Below are 20,956 nucleotides of genomic sequence, written 5' to 3'. Positions count from 1 at the left end.
TCTATGTAATTTGTCTTGAAGTTTTCTTATTTCTTAATGTTATTATTGTTTTTGGGGTTGCCTTATGTCTAATATTGCTGGAATATACACAGAGGAGCCTAGTGAAAATAAACTTTTATTTATTTCTAATTATTTTCAAAACCAGGGTAATGGAATAGATAGTCACTTGACTGCTTGCAAAAATGCTTCACCCAAAGATATAATCAGACAAAATGGGATTCTGAAAGACTCGGCCATGGGCAAAATATCTTCAAGGTCTTCCTCAGTTTCCAAACTTTAGGGCACAAAATAATTCCCTTGAGAGCTTGTTTAAAATGATGATTCCTGTGCCTCACTCCAGCCTCCCTCATCAAATTCTGATTTGGAAGATATGAAGTGGGGACTTGATATTCTGTATTCTTAGCAATCAGCACTGGAAATCCAAGGACCACACTTTAAGATCCATCAACTTACCTTGAAAGTGTTTGTGACCAGAAACATCAGGCTTTTTCTCAACCTCTTGCTGCCAGGTTTGCGTTGAGGTAGGAGGGGGCTGACCTCAAAGTGACTGACCGATCTGTCAACACGATTTCTGGGGAAGGTGTTCCTCTCTGCACTTCAATTCCAGTGCGATGGCATGAGGGAGATTCTCTCATAGATTACGCCTCCCGCGCCAGGTCAGACAGGGAGAGAATGGGGGTGTGACTTACTGATCACCTTGCCCTTTCAACATCTAAATGGCCCGACCCAGCACTGACCCTGGACTCATGTCCCAAAAAGCATTTGAAAGAATTTAGAAAAGCTGACAGAAGTACGAGAAGACAAAATAAGCTGTTAATATCTTGCAGAAACTGTTAGAATAAGATCTTTTAGGGACAGTATCCTTCTTCCAGTTATTTTGGGCATAGATCACATTATCATCATAACTACCATCGTCATCATCAACAACAGCAATCAGTAGTTATGGAGCACTCAAAGGATGAGGGCTATTTTTCTTGACAGGATGTCTGTTGCTCAGGCTGGTCTCAAACTCCTGGCATTAAGCAGTCCTCCCATTTCAGCCTCCCAAAGTGCTAGGATTATAGGCTTGAGCCCCTGTGCCTGGCCTAGGGCTGTCATTTTGTATTCTATTTCCAGGCCTTTGGGCCAAAGGATTTTATTCAGGTATCCTCAAGGCTACCAAAATTATTTTAGACATTTTCACAGAAATGGTTTCTTGCATGGACATGGACATCCTTCTGTTTCTGTTCATTTGAAAATCTATTTTCTTTAAAGACATGTTAGCATTTCTTTTTTTTTTTTTTTTTTTTTTTTGAGACGGAGTCTCTCTCTTTCGCCCAGGCTGGACTGCAGTGGCACTATCTCGGCTCACTGCAAGCTCCGTCTCCTGGGTTCACGCCATTCTCCTGCCTCAGCCTCCCGAGTAGCTGGGACTACAGGTGCCTGCCACCGCGCCCGGCTAATTTTTTGTATTTTTAATAGAGATGGAGTTTCACCGTGTTAGCCAGGATGGTCTTGATCTCCTGACCCCGTGATCCGCCCGCCTCGGCTTCCCAAAGTGCTGGGATTACAAGCGTGAGCCACCGCGCCCGGCCAAGACATGCTAGCATTTCATAGTATGCGTGCACTCGTATTCTTTTTTTCCTATTGTTTGCCTATAAATTCCCTGGCATGCACCCATATTTTTAAAATCAGTTTCTGCTGGTGTAGATTTGGGTTGTCACAGGTTTTTGCTAATTCAAGCAGTGCCATGACAAACCATGTCATGCCTGTCTTTGCACAAGTGAGTGATCATTGATGTAAGACCAACACCTAGAAGTATAATTGCTATGTCAAAGGGTAGAGTCATTTACATTTTTGGCAGGTACCTCCAATTGCCTTCAAAAAAGTTACGGTGGTTTATACTTATATCGATAGTGATGAGCAAGTGCCTATTTCCTCATGTCAGTACTGGAAAATTACATTTTAAACGTTCTTTTGGCACTCCAATAGGTGGAAAATCGCATCATATGTTCATTTGCACTCCTTTTATTTACAACAATGTATTTATGGGTCATTTGTGTATTTTTATTCTGTGAAATGCCTAATCCTTTGCTAAACTTATGAAGATATTAAAATTACTTTAAACAGAGGTTAATTTAAAAAATATTTTTAAGTTTTAAAATAGTAAGCTTTGTTTATTAGGAAAATGTATGATATGAAGGTACTGAACATGTCTCATTTATGTCATGTCATTTGATCCCAGAGTCATAGAATAGAAAGAAGCTGATAATCAGGATGAAGTTTTTTTTTTTTTTTTTTTTGAGACTTGCTCTGTTGCCCAGGCTGGAGTGGAGTGGCGTGATCTCGGCTCACTGCAAGCTCCGCCTCCCGGGTTCATGCCATTCTCCTGCCTCAGCCTCCCAAGAAGCTGAGACTACAGGCGCCTGCCACCACACCCGGCTAGTTTTTTTTGTATTTTTAGTAGAGACAGGGTTTCACTGTGTTAGCCAGGATGGTCTCGATCTCCTGACCTTGTGATCCGCCCGCCTTGGCCTCCCAAAGTGCTGGGATTACAGGCGTGAGCCACTGTGCCCGGCCACTGAAGTTTTAAAATGGTTTTTGAGTCTTGTGGAAAAAATGGAAGCTTTTCTGAACAAGAAAATAAAGAATTGCAGTCTCTCTGCCAGTCACTATGCTAGACATGACGACTTTTCTACCATTGGATCTTCTCAACAATTATTTGGTGCTGTTATGATTCTCACCCTCACTTTTTTTTTTTTTTTTTTTAGATGGAGTCTTGCTGTGTCACCAGGCTAGAGTGCAGTGGTGTGATGTCAGCTCACTGCAACCTCCACCTCTCAGGTTCAAGCTATTCTCCTGCCTCAGCCTCCCGAGTAGCTGGGATTACAGGTGCCCACCACCATGCCCAGCTAATTTTTTGTATTTTTAGTAGAGATGGGGTTTCACCATGTTGACCAGGCTGGTCTTGAACTCCTGACCTCAGGTGATCCGCCCGCCTCGGCCTCCCAAAGTGATGGGATTACAGGCGTGAGCCACCGCGCCCGGCCTTTTTTTTTTTTTTTTTTTTTTTTGAGACAGAGTTTCACTCTATTGCCCAAGCTGAAGTGCAATGGTGCAATCTAGGCTTACTGCAGCCTCCACCTCCCAAGTTTAAGTGATTCTCCTGCCTCAGCCTCCTGAGTAGCTGGGACTACAGGCGCCCACCACCACACTTGGCTAATTTTGTATTTTTAGTAGTGACGGGGTTTCACCAGGTTTGCCAGGCTGGACACGAACTCCTGACCTCAAGTGATCCGCCCGGCTTGGGCTCCCAAAATGTTGGGATTACAAGCGTGAGCCACCGTACCCAGCCTAACTCTCACTTTTAAAGAGAATGCTTTCCCCTTTCTGTTGAGATCTGACAACACAAAAATGAAGCAGGCAAAGATGATGCCAGTGACACTTTGAGTTCCCAACCACAGCATAGCCTTGACGATGCAGTGTGTTTGTCAGAGCTCCTCAGCAGAAAGGGGGAGAGCATTCTCTTTAAAAGTGAGGGTGAGAATCATAACAGCATCAGAGAAGCGTAAAGATCCAGTGGTAGAACAGTCGCCAAGTCTAGCACAGTGACTGGTAGACAGACTGTAATTCTTAGTTTATTTTCTTATTCCGAAAAGCTTCAGTTTTTTCCACAAGACTCAAAAACTGTTTTAAAAATTCATCCTGATTATCAGCTTCTTTTTTTTTCTTTTCTTTTCCTTTTTTTTTTTTGAGACGGAGTCTCGCTCTGTCACCCAGGCTGGAGTGCAATGGCGTGAAGTCAGCTCACTGCAAGCTCCGCCTCCCGGATTCACACCGTTCTCCTGCCTCAGCCTCCCGGTAGCTGGGACTACAGGCACCCGCCACTCATGTCCAGCTAATTTTTTGTATTTTTAGTAGAGACGGGGTTTCACTGTGTTAACCAGGATGGTCTCGAGCTCCTGACCTCGCAATCCACCCGCCTCGGCCTCCCAAAGTGCTGGGATTACAGGCGTGAGCCACCGTGCTGGCCAATTATCAGCTTCTTTCTATGGGATTTCAATTGAATTGAATGACATTTCCTTCTTACTGGGAGAGGCAGTCTGAGAAACAGATTGGATAGTGAAACACTGGGATGTTCAATAGGACGTCAGTGACTTCCATCCAAAGATCATTAGGGACCCAACTGGAATTGAACAAATTGAGTTTATTTCTAGTAGCAAATAGGGAAAACACATACAATGGGAAGCTTTTGGAATGGGGTGTTAGAAAGTATCTATAATTGGGCTGGGTGTGGTGGCTCATGCCTGTAATCCCAGGACTTTGGGAGGCCAAGGTGGGTGGATCATGAGGTCAGGAGTTCAAGACCAGCCTGGCCAACATGGTGAAACCTCATCTCTACTAAAAATACAAAAATTAGCTGGGTATGGTGGCATGCGCCTGTAATCCCAGCTGCTCGGGAGGCTGAGGCAGGAGAATCACTTGAACCTGGGAGGCAGAGGTTGCAGTGAGCCGAGATCGCGCCACTGCACTATAACCTGGGCAACAGAGCAAGACTCCATCTCAAAAAAAAAAAAAAAAGTATCTAATTGGCCGGGGACAGTGGCTCATGCCTATAACCCCAGCACTTTGGGAAGCTGGGGCTGGTGAATTGCTTGAGCCTAGGAGTTAGAGACCAGCCTGGCCAACATGGCAAATCCCTGTCCCTATAGAAAATACAAAAATTAGCTGGGCATGGTGGCATACATCTGTGGTCCAAGCTACTTGGGAGGTTGAGATGGGAGGATTGCCTGAGCCAGGGAGGTTGAGGCTGTAGTGAGCCATGATTGCACCACTGCACTCAGCCTGGGTGACAGAGTAAGACCCTGTGTCAAAAAAAAAAAAAAAAAAAAAAAAATTACAGGATTCGAGCTTGTGTCAGGTGATTTGGGGGAGGGTTTAAGAGAGTCAGGTTTTGCTCTGGATTATATGCTGTCTGGAAGCAGTTGTAACTCTGTGGTCTTATTTTTTATTTATTTATTTTTTTGAGATGGAGTCTTGTTCTTTCGCCCAAGCTGGAGTGAAGTGGTGCAATCTCGGCTCACTGCAATCTCCGCCCCCGGGGTTCAAGCGATTCTCCTGCCTCAGCCTCCCGAATAGCTGGGATTACAGGCACCTGCTACCACGCCCGGCTAAGTTTTGTATTTTTTAGCAGAGATGGGGTTTCGCCATGTTGGCCAGGCTGGTCTCGAACGTCTGACCTCAGTTGATCCACCCGCCTTGGCCTTCCAGAGTGCTAGGATTACAGGCGTGAGCCACCATGCCTGGCCTGATAGTTCTTATCTATAAGGCAGGAGGAGTAAGTCAAGGCTAAAGAAGCAGCAGTTACCATTAGGCTGGATAGGGAAGTTTTTGGTTATTTTTGTGTCTGTCTTGGACAATGTTCATGTTTTGTCTGTGTTGAGACATGGTTATGGAGGAGTCTTGTTTTTGTCTTCATCCATCATGGTCACAACGGTCTTGTCTGATGTTGATGCTCTGTGAAGTTGTTTATGCCCCGTAGGAGAACACCAGAGCTTCCAGATCAGGAGCCACTTTTCTATTAGAATGTTTTAGAAATTGTTTATAATAAAAACCATCCCCCAAATTCCAGCATATAGATTGCCCTCTTTAGATCTTTTTCTCACCACGCATGCAGAGGCCATAGACACTGTGGTTGAAAGTGTGAACTCTGATTCCAGGCAGCTGAGGCTGGAATCCTGCTCCTGTCACTTCTTAACTGTGTGTGAATCTGAGCAAGTTATTTACTGTGATGGCTAATTTTATGTGTCAACTTGCCTGGGATAAGGGATGCCCAGATAGCTGGTAAAACACTATTTCTGGGTATGTCTCTGGGGGCATTTCCAGAAGAGATTAGCATTTCAATTAGTAGACCAAGTACAGGTGAACACCCTTCTCAGTGTGGGCAGGTATCATCCAATCCACTGGGGACCTAAATAGAACAAAAAAGCAGAAAAAGGGCAAATTTGCTGTCTTGCTGTTCAAGCTGAAACATCTGTCTTCTCCTGCCCTTATGTACATGGGCGCTTCTGGTTCTCAGGCCTTCAGACTCAGACTGAATTATACCACCAGTTTACCTGGTTCTGCAGCTTACTGATGGCAAAGTGTGGGACTTCTTATCTCTATAATCATGTGAGCCAATTCCTATAATAAATCTCTCTCCATGTATATAGGTATGTATGGATATGTATATGTGTGTGTGTGTGTATGTGTATATACATACACACATACAGGTTCTGTTTCTCTGGAGAACCCACTTACAAAATGGGAAGAATAAAAAGGACCTCCTATATTGCACAGTTAGGGTGATTTTTTTTTTTTTTTTTTTTTTTTTTTTTTTTTTTTGAGATGGAGTCTTTTTCTTTCGCCCAGGCTGGAGTGCAGTGGCGCTATCTTGGCTCACTGCAGGCTCCGCCTCCCAGGTTCCCGCCATTCTCCTGCCTCAGCCTCCCAAGTAGCTAGGACTGCAGGTGCCCACCACCATGCCCGGCTAATTTTTTGTATTTTTGGTAGAGACGGGGTTTCACTGTGTTAGCCAGGATGGTCTCGATCTCCCGACCTCGTGATCCGTCCGCCTCGGCCTCCCAAAGTGCTGGGATTACAGGCGTGAGCCACCGCGCCCGGCCTTTTTTTTTTGAGATGGAGTCTTGCTCTGTCTTTAAGGCTGAAGCGCAGTGGCACAATCTTGGCTCACTGCAGCCTCCGCCTCCCACGTTCAAGCAATTCTCCTGCCTCAGCCTCTGGAGTAGCTGAGATTATAGGTGTGCACCACCATGCCCGGCTAATTTTTTTTTTTTTTTTTTTTTGAGACAGAGTTTGGCTCTTGTTGCCTAGGCTGGAGTGCAATGGCACAATCTCAGCTCACTGCAGCCTCCGCCTCCTGGGTTCAAGCGATTATTCTGCCTCAGCCTGCCAAGTAGCTGGGATTACAGGTGTGCACCACCACTCCTGACTAATTTTGTATTTTTGGTAGAGATGAGGTTTCACCATGTTGGCCAGGCTGGTCTTAAACTCCTGACCTCAGATGATCCACCCACTTCAAAGAGGGTGTTGGGATTACAGGCGTGAGCCACCACGCTCGGCCTAGGGTGATGATTAAGTGAATCAAATCCACACAAAGCTGTCAGGACCATACCCAGCACAGAGGATTGCCCTGTTGTTACTGTTACTACTGAATGTCCAGTCAATTCTCAAGTGCCTGGGGAGTTGTAGGAGCCTCTGGCTGTTGTCATTTCTTCTTTTTTGAGATGGAGTCTCACTCTGTTACCCAGGCTGGAGTGCAGTGCTATGATCTCAGCTCACTGCAACCTCTGCCTCCTGGGTTCAAGCAATTCTCCTGTCTCGGCGTCCCGAGTAGCTGGGACTACAGGCGCATGCCACTGTGCCCAGCTAATTTTTTGTATTTTTAGTAGGGACCGGGTTTCACCATATTAGTCAGGCTGGTCGTGAACTCCTGACCTCAGGTGATCCACCTGCCTCAGCCTCCCAAAGTACTGGGATTATAGACGTGAGCCACCGTGCCTGGCCATCATTTCTTCTGTATTCTCTTCTTTCCTGTCTGTGCTGCATACTTACCCCACACAGGTCCTTTTGAAAGGTCCCTTTCATCATGTTACTGTTGAATGACATGATCCATGCTCACTCTCATTTATTGAGCATGTACTGTACATCAGGCATTTGGCTGGGCAGGGTATTCCCAGAGTTTTACTTTATTCTCCTGCAGGGCAGGCATTTTTAGCCCTACTTTACCACTTCAGAAGGAAACCGAAGAGAGAATATAAGTAACTTACCCAAAGACACACAGTTTGTAAGCGGTAAAGCTGAGTTCAAGTGCAAAATCATCTGACTCTAAAACTTTTTCCTCTCTGCATTTAGCCTCCCCCATGAAAGTCCAGCACTGAAGGTCTTCATTGCACAGCCCCAGATGCCTTTCCAGCCTGACTTTTAAATATCCCCTATACAGTCAAAGAGCATTATGGAGGGTCTAGCAGGCTCAGAGGAAGTCAAGAGGAAAAAGGCAGTTCAAATATTTTTTTGTGGGGGAAGCAAAAAAAAAACACACAACTAAACAAAGACATGGACATGGCATAAAGTAAGTGACAAATATCTGCTGAAGTGTCATAAATGTTCAGAGAAAAGGGATGTAGGTGAGAATGAGCAGTCTGGAAGTAGTTCCCACCAGAAGCCAGGGAGTGGCGGAGGCTTCAGGGGTGGAGCAAATTTGGACAAGAGAAGGATGCTCCTCATCTAACACTTGATTTCATCGCTACCTGTTCTCTGCCATTTCTTCAGTCTCCCTCAACTCCAGATGACCCTGGCCTGCTTCTGCACTTCCCTGCATGTGCTTTCTTTGGACACTTCCTGCTTCCTCTCCCTCCTGGTGTGTAAAGTGCTGGATGGCAGGAACAGAGTTTTTCATCTTTTATCATCATCCACCAACACCTTCCTTACTATGACCACACACACACACACACACACTCACATACACACAGCATCTAGCACCATGCCTCGCTCACCTAAGACAGTCAATACTTGTGTGTTGAACAAATGAAGCAAAAGGTCCTGAGTTCTTATCTCAGTTTAACAATTTCACAGGTTCTTTTGGTATCATTTCTCAGGTACTGTGCACATCCACCGCCCCGAAAGCATCCCAGACCAGGCCTTGATTGGCTGTCTGCTTCTGTCCGTCCCTGGAAGATTTTGGGCCCCAGCTCCCCGCTCTATAAATAGTAGGGGTGGCCCAGCCATGGTCCTCCTACCCATGCATAAGAATCACAGAATCTCCAGTAAAGCTTGTTAAAAGTCCAGGGTTGGCTTCATTTCCCAGAGATTCTGACACAAGTGTGGCAGCAGAAATCTGGATTTTAACATGTATCCCAGGGGACTCTGAAGAAGAGGGTCATTGGGCTGCCCTTGGAGAAACCCTATGCTAGGTGACCCAGCTGGTTTCTATGAATCTAGAATGGAAAAGGATGACAGACCCTGTGTGTGGGGCTCCCAAAGGCATCCAGTTGGGGACAGACCTCTCCGAAGCACCATCACTTTTTAATTTTCAGAGCCATCCACTTGAAACCTAATGACCCAGTGTGTTTGTGGCAGTGGGACAGTCAGCGTCCTGATCCCTCCTGGAGATGTGCTGATTCCTCAGGGCCCTTTAATGGAATGGATTCCTCTTGCCTTCCCTGCTGTGCGGCAGGGGCTGATCCTGAATTAACTCAAGATCTGTTTTTTGTTTGTTTGTTCTTCAGGTGAAGGGGTTTCTATTTCTGATGAGGGCCCTCCTGGCTAAGACATCTCTTTTGGGAAAGCAGTGTTTGCTAAGCTCTTGGAGGCTCCAGGATCCTGGAGAGGGAGCAATATCCCCACTGAGCTGGGGAGGAGGCCTTTGTAGTGTCGACTTGCTGTTTGTGTTTCAGGCTCTAAGGGAAGGGTTGCTCCTAATTAAAGGCATAAATGCTTTAATCCCTGGCCTGAGGGCTTCCCATAGCGCATTAGCCGTATGAGGAAGGAAATGGATTGTAATCCCTTTAATATAAGCCTGGAGGAACTTGAGGGCTTCTGATTGGGGAGAAGAATTTCCTCCTGTGATTCAACAATATTAACATACTAAATTTGCATAGGCAGAAATTTGGGGCCCAGCTCTCTCCAGGTTATGGTGGGAGATGTGGGAGTCATTCTCAGATGACTTTTGGGGTGTTCTTGTTCCTATTTCCATCGAATGAATGAAGGTTACAATAATTAAAGTCCTACAGCATACCAGACTAGGTGCTAAGTAATTGATGCTTTTCTTTAGTTTTCACATCCAACCCTGTTATATATGTATTGGGCTATTTTCTCAGCGTAGATATATAGATTTAGAGGTGAATATCCTCATTGGAGGTAGCAGGGAGGAGGAGGAATGATGCTTGTTGAGGGCGTTTGGTGTGCCTCTGCTTTGTATAACCTGTTTATTGGATCTTGTCCACACACCTTTTTTGCATCCTTTAAAATAACATTTATTTTAACATAACTGTGCTTCTAGAAGTACACTCATATTTCTATATGAGTGTTTTTTAAATAATATAATTTGGTTTATCTTACACAATTTGAATGCAAAATTTCTATGTGATTGAAACTTTAAAAAAACAAAAGCAGGATTTGTTTTCTGGGTTATTTTTTGTCTCTTACATATGTAGGAAAGATCCTCCCTTGCCTGCTGCTGAAGGAGACAGTGAGAACCATGAAAACATTTACCCATTTGAACTTCAGAAAAATCACATGTATTGCATTGTAAAAACTTAAAAATTGGTACAACATGATGTTTTGCAGTGTTTCCATGATGTTTTGCAGTGTTTCAGGCAAGCTCAGTCAAGTTCAGTTAACTATGTGGTAGTCTGGGGTGGAGGAACCCTGTGCAGGCATTGAGGATTTCAATCTCAATGAAGAGGGCACTGAGCTCCTGGGAGTGAAGTGACTTGTCCACACTGCCATAACCAGCGGGTGGCTGAGCTGAGGGCCTAGCCACTCCTGCAGCTTGTTGCACTAACGTTGCTGCATTGGCACCAAAGCTAAGAGATTCTGCAGAAACATGCTGGGCGCAGTGTCTCACGCCTGTAATCCCAGCACTTTGGGAGGCTGAGGTGGGCAGATCATGAGGTCAGGAGTTTGAGACCAGCCTGACCAACATGGTGAAACCCCGTCTCTACTAAAAATACAAAAATTAGCCGGGCGTGGTGGCACATGCCTGTAATCCCAGCTACTCAGGAGGCTGAGGCAGGAGAATCGCTTGAACCTGGGAGGCAGAGGTTGCAGTGAGCTGAGATCGCGCCAGTGCACTCCAGCCTGGGTGACAGAGTGAGACTGTCTCAAAAAAAAAGAAGAAACCTGACTGCAGTGAAGGTGGCACACAAAGGGGGCCAAAAAGAGGCTCGAGTACATGGACCAGCAAGGCCTGAGCACAAGTGCCAGTGACCTTATCATCCTTCTGGCCTGATTTCCCTCCTGCTGCCCTTGAACACTCCATTTGGGAGGCACAGAATGCCTTTTAGTGTCAGGGCAGGGTTGCTCTGCAGGGCTACTTGGGAGGCTGTAGTACCTAAATTAGGGATATTGTCCATCCTCCCTGTTAGCTTCAAGTACCACCTATATCATCAGCAATTCCAGAGTGTATAACATGTTCAGAACTTTCTTCTCTGAACTATAAATCCTTCTGCCCATGTGTTTACTCGCCTCTTCTTGGAAACCACACAGGCTCTACAACTAGAATAGGACCCCAACTGCACTCATAGATTTATTCCTGGTATTAGTCCATTTTCTGTTGCTTATAACAGAATACTTGAAACTGGGTGCTTAATAAAGAAAAGTAATTTATTTCTCATGGTTATAAAGGCTGCGAAGTACAAGGTCAAGGGGCCATATCTGGTGACAGCTATCTTGCTGGTGGGGACCCTTCAGAGTCCCAGAGCAGAGCATCACCTGGTGAGGGGCTGAGCATGCTAACGTGCTAGCTCAGGTCTCTTTTCTTCTTCTTATAAAGATACCAGTTGCCCTCCCATGATAACCCATTAATCCATTAACCCATTAATTCATTAATTCATGAAGAGCCCTCATGACCCAGTCACCTTGTAAAGTCCCCACCTCTCAGTGCTGCCACATAGATTAAATTTCAACATGAGTTTTGGAGGGGACAATATTCAAACCATAGCACTTCCTAAACCGATGCCTCCTCCTGCCTTTCCCACCTCATCAAAGGACCATCAAGCTCCAATGGCTTATTTGAGAAATCTGGGAATCTTTTTGACCCTACTGTCTTGCCACTGCCTCTTTCTGATAATGATTAAATCCTCTGCGGTCTACTTTCCTAACGTCCCTTGAACCTACTCACTTCTCTCCATATCTACTGCCATCTCATCCAACTGTCCCAGCCATCATCATCATCATCCAGTGGCCTACAATGGATAAAGTCAAAGTTCTTCCCATACTTGCGTGATGAGGTAGCATCCCCTCTCCAGCCTCATCTGGAGCTGCCCTTGTCCCTCCTGGCTCTGCTCCAGCAGAGCAGGCTCTCTCCTACACGTGGGAAGTCTATTTCCTGCCCTAGGGCAGTGAACAGAAGTCTCCTTCCCCTTTAGAACTGAGTTAAAATGTCATTACTTGAGGCAAGTTTTCTCTGACCGGATTCCAAGACTGGATCAACCTCCGATACTCCACATTTCTTCATGGCACTTGTCAAAATTGTAATGAAAGACTCACTTGTGTGATTATTTGCATATTTATCTCCCATTGTACTGTAACTTCGTAAGGACAGAGACCATTTCTATTTTATTTCATTACCATAATTCCAGGCCCTTGCACAATGCCTGAGATACAGCAGGAACTCAAAAAATATGGGGGCAAATATTGGTTTGAAGAACACCAAGCACTTTCACAGACATATCTGTTGACTTCCTACACTCTTTTCAGGTAGGTGTTACCTCTGTTTTACAGATGATCAAACTGCCTTTTATTAATCTTAGATGATTTACCCAAAGACATGAGGATAGCAAGTATCAGAATTTGAATTCAGGACTCCAAAAATGTACTTGGTAATATTTTTCTGAAAAATACATACTTGGGGCACAAAAATCACTTATGCCCCAGCTGTCTCCTCCACTCTTATCCCTGTGGCCACTCTGTTCTTTGCCTTAGCCTTTGCCATCTCTTTCAGTTTTATTTAATTCACAAGCACTTCTTAAATCCCCATGCTTAAGTGTCGGTGCACTGAGGAATAAAAAGTAAGATCCAGCTCTTTCCCTCAAGAATCCCACAGTTAGTTAGGAGAAATAACTATGTGAGCACTCCAACCTTGAATTTGTAGGTATTGTTTCAGCTGGCAGTTACAGAAACTCAACTGAAATTGGCTTTAGCAAGAAAAGGAATGTACTGGCTCACATAAACTGCGAAGTGTAGATGTAGATCAAGCTTGCTTCAGGCATGGTTATATCCAGGGGCTCAGTGTTAGTCAAAATGCTGTTGCTGTTTCTATCTCTGGGGTAGTCTTGTCTTTGTGCTGATTTTATTATTGGCCTGGCTTTCTCTATACAGTGGCTTCAGGCAGCTTCAGGCTCACATGGTTCTTAGTGCCTGCTGTTTCAGCTCTTCCTTCCCAAGAGCTAGGGATGGCACTCATCAGTCCAGCTTGGATCATGAGCCTCTCCCTGAATCAATCACTGTGGCCTAGAGAGTGGAATATTCTGGTGGCAACATGCCCATTTAGAGTTGGAGTAGGATCAGCACCACCCATGCCATGTGATATCCCCAAAGGGGAGTGTCTTAGTCCATTTTTTGTTGCTATAACAGAATACCACAGACTAGATAATTTATAAAAAACAGAAGTTTAAGGCTGGGCCTGGTGGCTCACGCCTGTAATCCTAGCATTTTGGGAGGCCGAGGCAGGCAGATGACTTGAGTTCAGGAGTTCCAGACCAGCCTGGCCAACGTGGTGAAACCTTATCTCTACTAAAAATACAAAAAAGTTACTTCGGCATGGTGGCGCATGCCAATAATCCTAGTTACTCAGGAGGCTGAGGTGGGAGGATTGCTTGAACCCAAGAGGTGGAGGTTGCAGTGAACTAAGATCACGCCACTGCACACTCCAGCCTGGGCAACAGAGCAAGACTCCATCTCAATAAACAACAACAACAAAACCCAGAAGTTTATTTGGCTCACGGTTTTGGAGGTTAGGAAGTTCAAGGGCATGACAGCAGCTTCTGGCAAGGCCTTTCATACTGTATCATAACGTGGTACAAAAGTGGGAGGGCAAGCGAGTGCATGCAAAAGTGGCGAAACATGAGGGGCGGCCTCACTTTACAACAACTGGCTCTTGGGTTAACTAATCCAGTCCTGAGAGAGTGATAACTCACTATGGTGAGAATTAGCGCAGTCCCAAGAGAGTGGCATTAATCCCTCTTAACCACCTCATCAAATCTTAAAGGCCTCACCTCCCAACACTGCCATGCTGGGGACCAAATTTCTAACACATTAATTCTGTGGACACACTCAAAGAAAGGCAGGAAATAATTATCTGAGGGGAAGTTGGCATTCCAGTAAAGAAGAGGAATGCCAGAGATTCCCAGCCAACTCAATCTCTTGACCTTGCCCATCATTCACTCCTTTCTAGGCACATGGCTGGTGGTTCTTGTTCTCAGTGGTTCCTGCCTTTAGGCTTTGCACTAGCTGATTGCTGTGTCTGGAACCCCTTATTCTCAGATCTTTGCATGGCTGGTTCTTTCCCATGCTTCAGATCTCTACTATAACATCACCCTCTCAGAGAGACCTTCTTGGACCTCCCATCTGAAGTGCCCACTAGTCATCCTCTTGTGCATCGCCTGGCTTATTTGCTCTATCTAAGGGAGGGTGACCTGCTTATTATTGTGTTTGCTCTGTGTTTTCATCTCACCAGAATGTAAGCAGAGATTTCCATCTATTTTTGTTGTTCTTGAATCTATAAAGTTCAGAACAATGCCCAAACACAAAAGAAGTGCTCAGTAAATATTGGTTGGATAAATGAGTCTATGGTGGCACCTAGTGAGATAAAGGAAAGCTTTATAGAGGAGGTGTCCCTTAAAGAAGGTGGATTATTAAAATTATGTATATAACATATGTAACATATATGTGTTTAATATATATATAAAATTAAACATACATATTTGTATATAATTACATAAAATATATAAAATATAAATATATATACAATTTCATATATATAACAAAGTTTATCATTTTAGTCACTTTTAAGTGCATAATTCAGTGGCATTAAGTACATTCACAATGGGCAACCATCACCACCATCCATTCCCAGAACTTTTTTTAATATTCTGAAACAGAAACTTCATATCCATTAAACAGTAACTCCCCATTCCTCTCCTCAGTCTCTGGCAACTGTCATTCTACTTTCTGTCTCTATGAATTGTACTTCTCTAGGTACCTTGCAGAAGTGGAATCATGCAGCATTTTTCTTTTTGTGACCGGCTTATTTTGCTTTATTTTGCTTTATTTTGCTTAGCATAATGTCCTCAAGGTTTATCCATGCTGTAGCACGTGTCAGAATTGCCTTCCCTTTTTTTTTTTTTTAAATTTTGTTTTGAGACAGAGTGTCGCTCTGTTACACAGGCTGGAGTGCAGTGGTGTGATCTTGGCTCACTGCAACCTCTGCCTCCCGAGTTGAAGCAATTCTTCTGCCTCAGCCTCCCGAGTAGCTGGGACTACAGGCGTGCACCACCACACCCGGCTAATTTTTGTATTTTTAGTAAAGACGGGGTTTCACCATGTTAGTCAGGCTGGTCTGGAACTCCTGACCTCAGGCAAACTGCCTGCCTCGGCCTCCCAAGTTGCTGGGATTACCGGCGTGAGCCACCGTGCCTGGCCTCCCTTTTAAGGCTGAATAATATTCCATTGTACGTAGATACCAAATCCATTCATCTCTGAAGGACATGTAAGTTGTTTCTACCTTTTGACTATTGTGAACTATGCTGTTGTGAACGTTGGTGTACAGGTATCCATTTGAGCCCTTGCTTTCAATTCTTTTTTATTTATAACTAGAAGTGGAATTTCTCCACATCCTCATCAACGCTTGTTTCTGTATTTTTTTTTTTATTGTAGCCACACACTATGAATGTCAAAAAGTGACATTTTGACAATTTTGAGCCAGGCTTTCAGGCAGCAGAGGCCTGGGTGGCCGTCTGTGGTGTGAAGTGGATTTAGTCACACACAGTCTGATGTTGTAAACCACATGGGCTCTATTTACCTTCCTCTCCTAGGACTAGGAAGATTCTGTAGAGTATCGGAAAGCATTGGTTCCCAAGACCTTCCAGTGCTGCCAGGATTCATGTTGGCTCTGGTGAGCCAGGGACAGGGAACTGACCTGCAGGCAGCCCAAGCAGCCACTTACTCACCTCACAATGACAGGGACCCTCATCATACAGGTCAGGGCTCAACTCAAAGACAGGCGTGGCAGTGGGACACAGCAACAGGACTCTCCATGTGGCAAGGGCACCTGGAGGTGGGAGGGCAGGAGCGTCGTCTTGCCCTGGCAGAAGAAGCGGTAGGCTCTGTCTGCGTGGCAGCTGGTCCCCAGCCCTAGGAGAGAAGCTGTCTGTGAGCAAAAGGGAAGGGGATACAGGTGTTGGTTGAGGTCTGGGCACCACCCTGCTGGGCCACAGTCTACTGAAGAGAGTGGGGCTTAGGGGAGGGTTCCCTGGGAATGCAGTGGAGTACCCCTTAAGGATCTAAGGGCCACGTACACAAGGAGTCTGTGCAGCGAGGCCCTCGCTAGGACTTTAGGGCTGGAAGGGAGGGGTCAGTGTTAGGCCTACAAACTACTGTTGTTCAACTGGGAATGCAGAGTCTTGCAACTTTCTTCACCTTGGATACTCCCCTGTGAATCAAGGTGGCTCTGAGTCCTAGGCCTGGGCCTTCTTCCATCCAGGGGAAGTGCTGAGGCCTGGTTCAGAGGAACATGTGAGCTGGAGCCAGTTCATACTGGCTCACAAGAGCCCATCCTGTGCATATCTGTGTAACTCAGTGCCAATGACATTATGTTGATAGCCTGAAATGAGCCATGATAGGAGCATTTACACCACAGAAATTGGCAGATGCTATAAACCCAGGGCCTATTTTCCCTCAAAACATGGTTGTTAAACATTTACCAGCACTTCACTTGCCCTAGGATCAGCTATACCTCTCAAACAGTAAACCTGATCAGTAAATGTGATCTTCTAAACAGCCCTCATTCCTCCTGAGTCCTGCTCCAGCCCCTTTGTCCCAGGGACCCTGGTATCACCACCAACCCCTTGATGATGGAGTGACATGCAGGGTAGGAGCCCAGGGAAGATGGGGAGGAGTGGGCTAAGAAAGCTGGGGCAGCCATGCTTGGTTGGCACAGCTTGAAGATAGTGGCTACTTTCCTTGTCTGTGGCAGAGCAGGGCTAAACAACTTGTCTGTGTCTAGGTCGTTTGCCATGGCAGGTGTGAAATACCCGGGACAGGTGAGTGATGTGGGTTTCTGTCCCCTGTGACGGTCTCAGGGTTGGGTAGCCTCAGCAAGGCCCTGGAAGGGCCAGGCTCCTTCTAGAAGCTCATCTTTCTGTAATGATAGTTTTGGGTTTTGTGGTTTTGTTTGTTTGTTTGTTTTTTTTGGTACAAGAAGAAGAAGAGAACTGAGTTTTCTTCTTTATAATTTTCTGGGGGTTCAGTTATTTACTCAGCATGCACTTATTAGGCACCCACAGTGTGCCAGGCCCTGTCCTGGGCTTTGGGACTGCAGAGATATCTAAGTACACTAAACCTGATCTAGTGTACTTCATTAAATCCATCACAGTACACCCTGCAAGTGCTGTTGTGGAGGGTTGTAAGGAACAAGGAAAGGGTTTAACTCTTGGGAGGTGGAGAATAAAAGGGTGGGAGAGATGTTTTGGGGAAGTGACATTTAGTCTGGGTCTTGGAGGATAGGTAGGAGTTTGCTAGTCTGTGAGGAGGGCAACTTGCATTTCCATCAGGAGATAGGAAAGAGCACATGCCAGGCCCATGCAAGTGGGAGGAAGTAAGGCTGGAGTAGAGAAGGCAGGAAGGTGGCGGGATGGTAAAAATGGGTCACAGCCAGATCATTTGGGCTCTGAATGTCAGGCCCCAAAGTCGGCCTTTGTCCTACAAACAGGAAGAAGCCATTGAATGGCTTTAAGCGGAGGAGTGACGAGGGAATCTCTTGTTTTATATTCTCCTTGTGCTTTAGGACCCTGTGGATTTAGACATATACCAAAGCTCCCACATGGTCGACTATCAGCCCTACAGGAAGCACAGATACTCCAGGGTCACTCCGCAAGAGGTAGGAAGGCACACAAGTCCTGTCATTCAATCAACTGCCTACTGAAATCCTCTCTGTTGCTTCATTTGTATTACAAATGTGGACATTTGGGCACTTGTTAGAACAATATCCAATGCCAGGAGATATGACTTAGAGATCTTTTCTGTGCATGTGCATGTATGTGTGTGTATTTTTTTTTTCTTTTTGAGAAGGAGTCTTAACTCTATCACCCAGGCTGGAGTGCAGTGGCGCGATCTCGGCTCACTACAACCTCTGCCGCCCGCCTGGATTCAAGCGATTCATTCCTGCCTCAACTTCCTGAGTAGCTGGGATTACAGGTGCCTGCCACTGCGTCAGCTAATTTTTGTATTTTTAGTAGAGATGGGATTTCACCATCTTGGCCAGGCTGATCTTGAACTCCTGACCTCGTGATCCACCTGCCTCGGCCTCCCAAAGTGCTAGAATTACAGGCATGAGCCACCGTGGCCGGCCATGTGTGTATGTTTTCAAATGTACATCAAATATGTCATGCATACAAAAGATTGTAAATAATACACATTTAGAGTTAAAATTACACTGATAAACACCGATGTAACCATTACAGACAGCTTAAAACATGGCACATTAACATTAGCAGTACCTTGTAGCCTCTTGGGTAACCCGCAAACTTACTCCTCCTCCCATCTCCAGAAGTGGTTAATCATTCCCTTGTAGGCCAGGCGCAGTGGCTCACACCTGGAATCCCAGCATTTTGGGAGGCAGAGGCGGCCAGGAGTTGAGACCAGGGGTTTGAGACCAGGAGTTTGAGGCCAGCAGTTCGAGACCAGCCTGGCTGACATGGTGAAATTCCGTCTCTATAAAAAATACAAAAATTAGCCTGGCGTGTTGGTGCACGCTTGTATTTTCAGCTGCGTGGAAGGCTGAGACATGAGAATTGCTTGAACCTGGGAGGCGGGGCGAGACTCTATCCCCCCCCAAAAAATCATTCCCTTATGTGTTTTTCTAAAAACTCATTTTACCTTATATGTATATATTCCTTGGTTTTGCCTTTTTGAACTTTATTACATATTGGATTTGTACCCTTCCACAATTGTCACTTTTTGCTAAACATTATGGCATATTATTCATTTTCTGCTGCATAGTATTACATTGCATGAATATGCCACAGTGTACCGTATTTGTCTTTTCTGTATCTGTCTCTTCTTATTGGTGGACATTTGGGTGCTTTATTCCTACTCTTCCCACTCCCAAATGCTGCATTGAAGATGAGATAAGTCACATCCTAATGTTCAAGAGTTTATCCATTCCAGGAGTGGAATTGTTTGTCATGGAGTATTAGGTAAAATCACTGTTTTCCAAAGCAGTTGCACCAATTTACATTATGGTCAGCAGGAGACAGTTACTTCTGCCGCTCTGCAATCTTGCCATTGCTTGGTATTGGCAGACATTTTAATTTTTGCCAGTTTGGTGGGTGCAAAATCATATTTTCCTGTGGTCATAATTTTCATTTCACTAACAATGAGGTTGGACACATTTTCATTTGTCGATGGAGATTTGCTATTTTATAAAATGTCTGTTTATGTCTTTTGCTCATTTTTCTACTGGGTTTCTTGTCTTTTTCTTATTAATTTGTAGACGTTCTAAAAAATATTCTAAGCATTTTCCCTTTTTTTTTTTTTTTTTTTTTTTTGAGAAGGAGTCTGGCTCTGTTGCCCAGGCTGCAGTGCAGTAGTTCAATCTTGGCTCACTGCAACCTCCGCCTCCTGGGTTCAAGCGATTCTCCTGCCTCAGCCTCCCGAGTAGCTGGGATTACAGGCATGCACCACGACACCCAGCTAATTTTTGTATTTTTAGTAGAGACGAGGTTTTACCATGTTGGCCAGGCTGGTCTTGGACTCCTGTCCTCAAGTGATCCACTCACCTCAGCCTCCCAAAGTGCTGGGATTACAGGCGTAAGCCACCACACCTGGCCCTAAGCATTTTTCATTTGTCAGTTATATATGTGGATAAACTCTTCTCCAGTTTGTGGTTTGTCTTTGCACTAAATATTTCAGGGAATGTGAATTCTAATTGTTAATATAGTTAGATTTATCAGTTTTTTCCTTTATCATTTTCTCTTTTCAAGATTGCTTAAAAATCTTCTCCCGTCCTGAGGTTTCCCCACTAAAAAAAGATCTAAACAAACAAAGATGGATCAGTTTCTGAGATGTTATTTAATGGAAGCAAAGTGTAGGATGGAATATAATATTCATCATTTCTGTACAAACCAAGGGAAGAAGATATACACATACATGTTTATATGCACATCAAATATTTCTAGAGAGATACAAAAAGCACTGATAGCAGTGGTTGTCTCTGGAGATGGGAACCGAGGGAGGAGGAGAGTGGAAAAGAGACTTACGTTTCACTATAAACCCTTTTGTGTAATTTCAGCATTCCCTTTGTTGTATATGTTACCATTCAAGGACTAATTTAAAGTTTTGAAAAAATAAAGAAGGGTGTGCTCTGTCTTGGATGCTTCCAAGAAAAGCTACATCATCTCTTGTCTCTCTCACCCCTCCATTCATGTGTGATTTGTTTCCACAGCAGGCAAAGCTCGATGCTCAACTCCGGGACAAAGAGTTTTACAGGCCCATCCCTAACCCCAACCCCAAGCTAACAGATGGGTACCCTGCTTTCAAAAGACCCCACATGACTGCCAAAGACCTGGGACTCCCCGGCTTCTTCCCATCACAGGAACATGAGGCCACGAGGGAGGAGGAGCGCAAGTTCACCAGCACCTTCCATTTCACATATCCAGCTTCCCACGATCTGCACCTGGCCCAGGGTGACCCCAGCCAGGTCCTCCAGAGTGCTGACTTTCCGTGCCTCCTGGATCCCAAACACCAGCCTGCTGCAGAGATGGCCAAAGGCTACCTGCTACTGCCAGGGTGTCCCTGTCTTCATTGCCATATAGTCAAGGTCCCCATCTTGAACCGGTGGGGACCCTTGATGCCATTTTACCAGTAGGAAGGATGAAAATACCTTCCAAAGGCTCTTCCAAGGGCATGTGGAAATCCTATGACCTTGGAGTGCAGAGAGGAGAACTGAAAATAAAACTGGAAAGATGTTCCAACTGCA

At 45.1% G+C, this 20,956-nt stretch overlaps 1 protein-coding gene across 5 annotated transcripts; it reads left to right on the top strand.

Moving 5' to 3' along the window:
* The first annotated feature begins 15,972 nt into the window (after nucleotides 1-15,972).
* SPMIP9 (sperm microtubule inner protein 9) lies at nucleotides 15,973-20,956 on the top strand. 5 transcript variants are annotated; one of them, XM_016948917.3, is made up of 5 exons: nucleotides 15,993-16,131; nucleotides 16,760-16,849; nucleotides 16,985-17,021; nucleotides 17,765-17,857; nucleotides 20,423-20,956. In XM_016948917.3, the coding sequence occupies exons 3-5, from the start codon at nucleotides 16,995-16,997 to the stop codon at nucleotides 20,843-20,845; spliced, it is 543 nt and encodes a 180-aa protein (XP_016804406.1). In that variant the 5' UTR covers nucleotides 15,993-16,131; nucleotides 16,760-16,849; nucleotides 16,985-16,994; the 3' UTR covers nucleotides 20,846-20,956. The 5 variants fall into 5 exon arrangements, with proteins under 5 accessions (XP_009441100.1, XP_001140430.1, XP_016804406.1 ...); XM_009442825.4 differs by lacking the exon at nucleotides 16,760-16,849 and having other exon boundaries at nucleotides 15,973-16,078; XM_001140430.7 differs by lacking the exon at nucleotides 16,760-16,849 and having other exon boundaries at nucleotides 15,981-16,131.

This window comes from Pan troglodytes, chromosome 12, assembly GCF_028858775.2.
Source record: "Pan troglodytes isolate AG18354 chromosome 12, NHGRI_mPanTro3-v2.0_pri, whole genome shotgun sequence".
NCBI lineage: Eukaryota > Metazoa > Chordata > Mammalia > Primates > Hominidae > Pan > Pan troglodytes.
The sequence above is the reverse complement of the archived record's forward strand: the minus strand, read 5'-3'. Positions and strand labels throughout refer to the sequence as shown.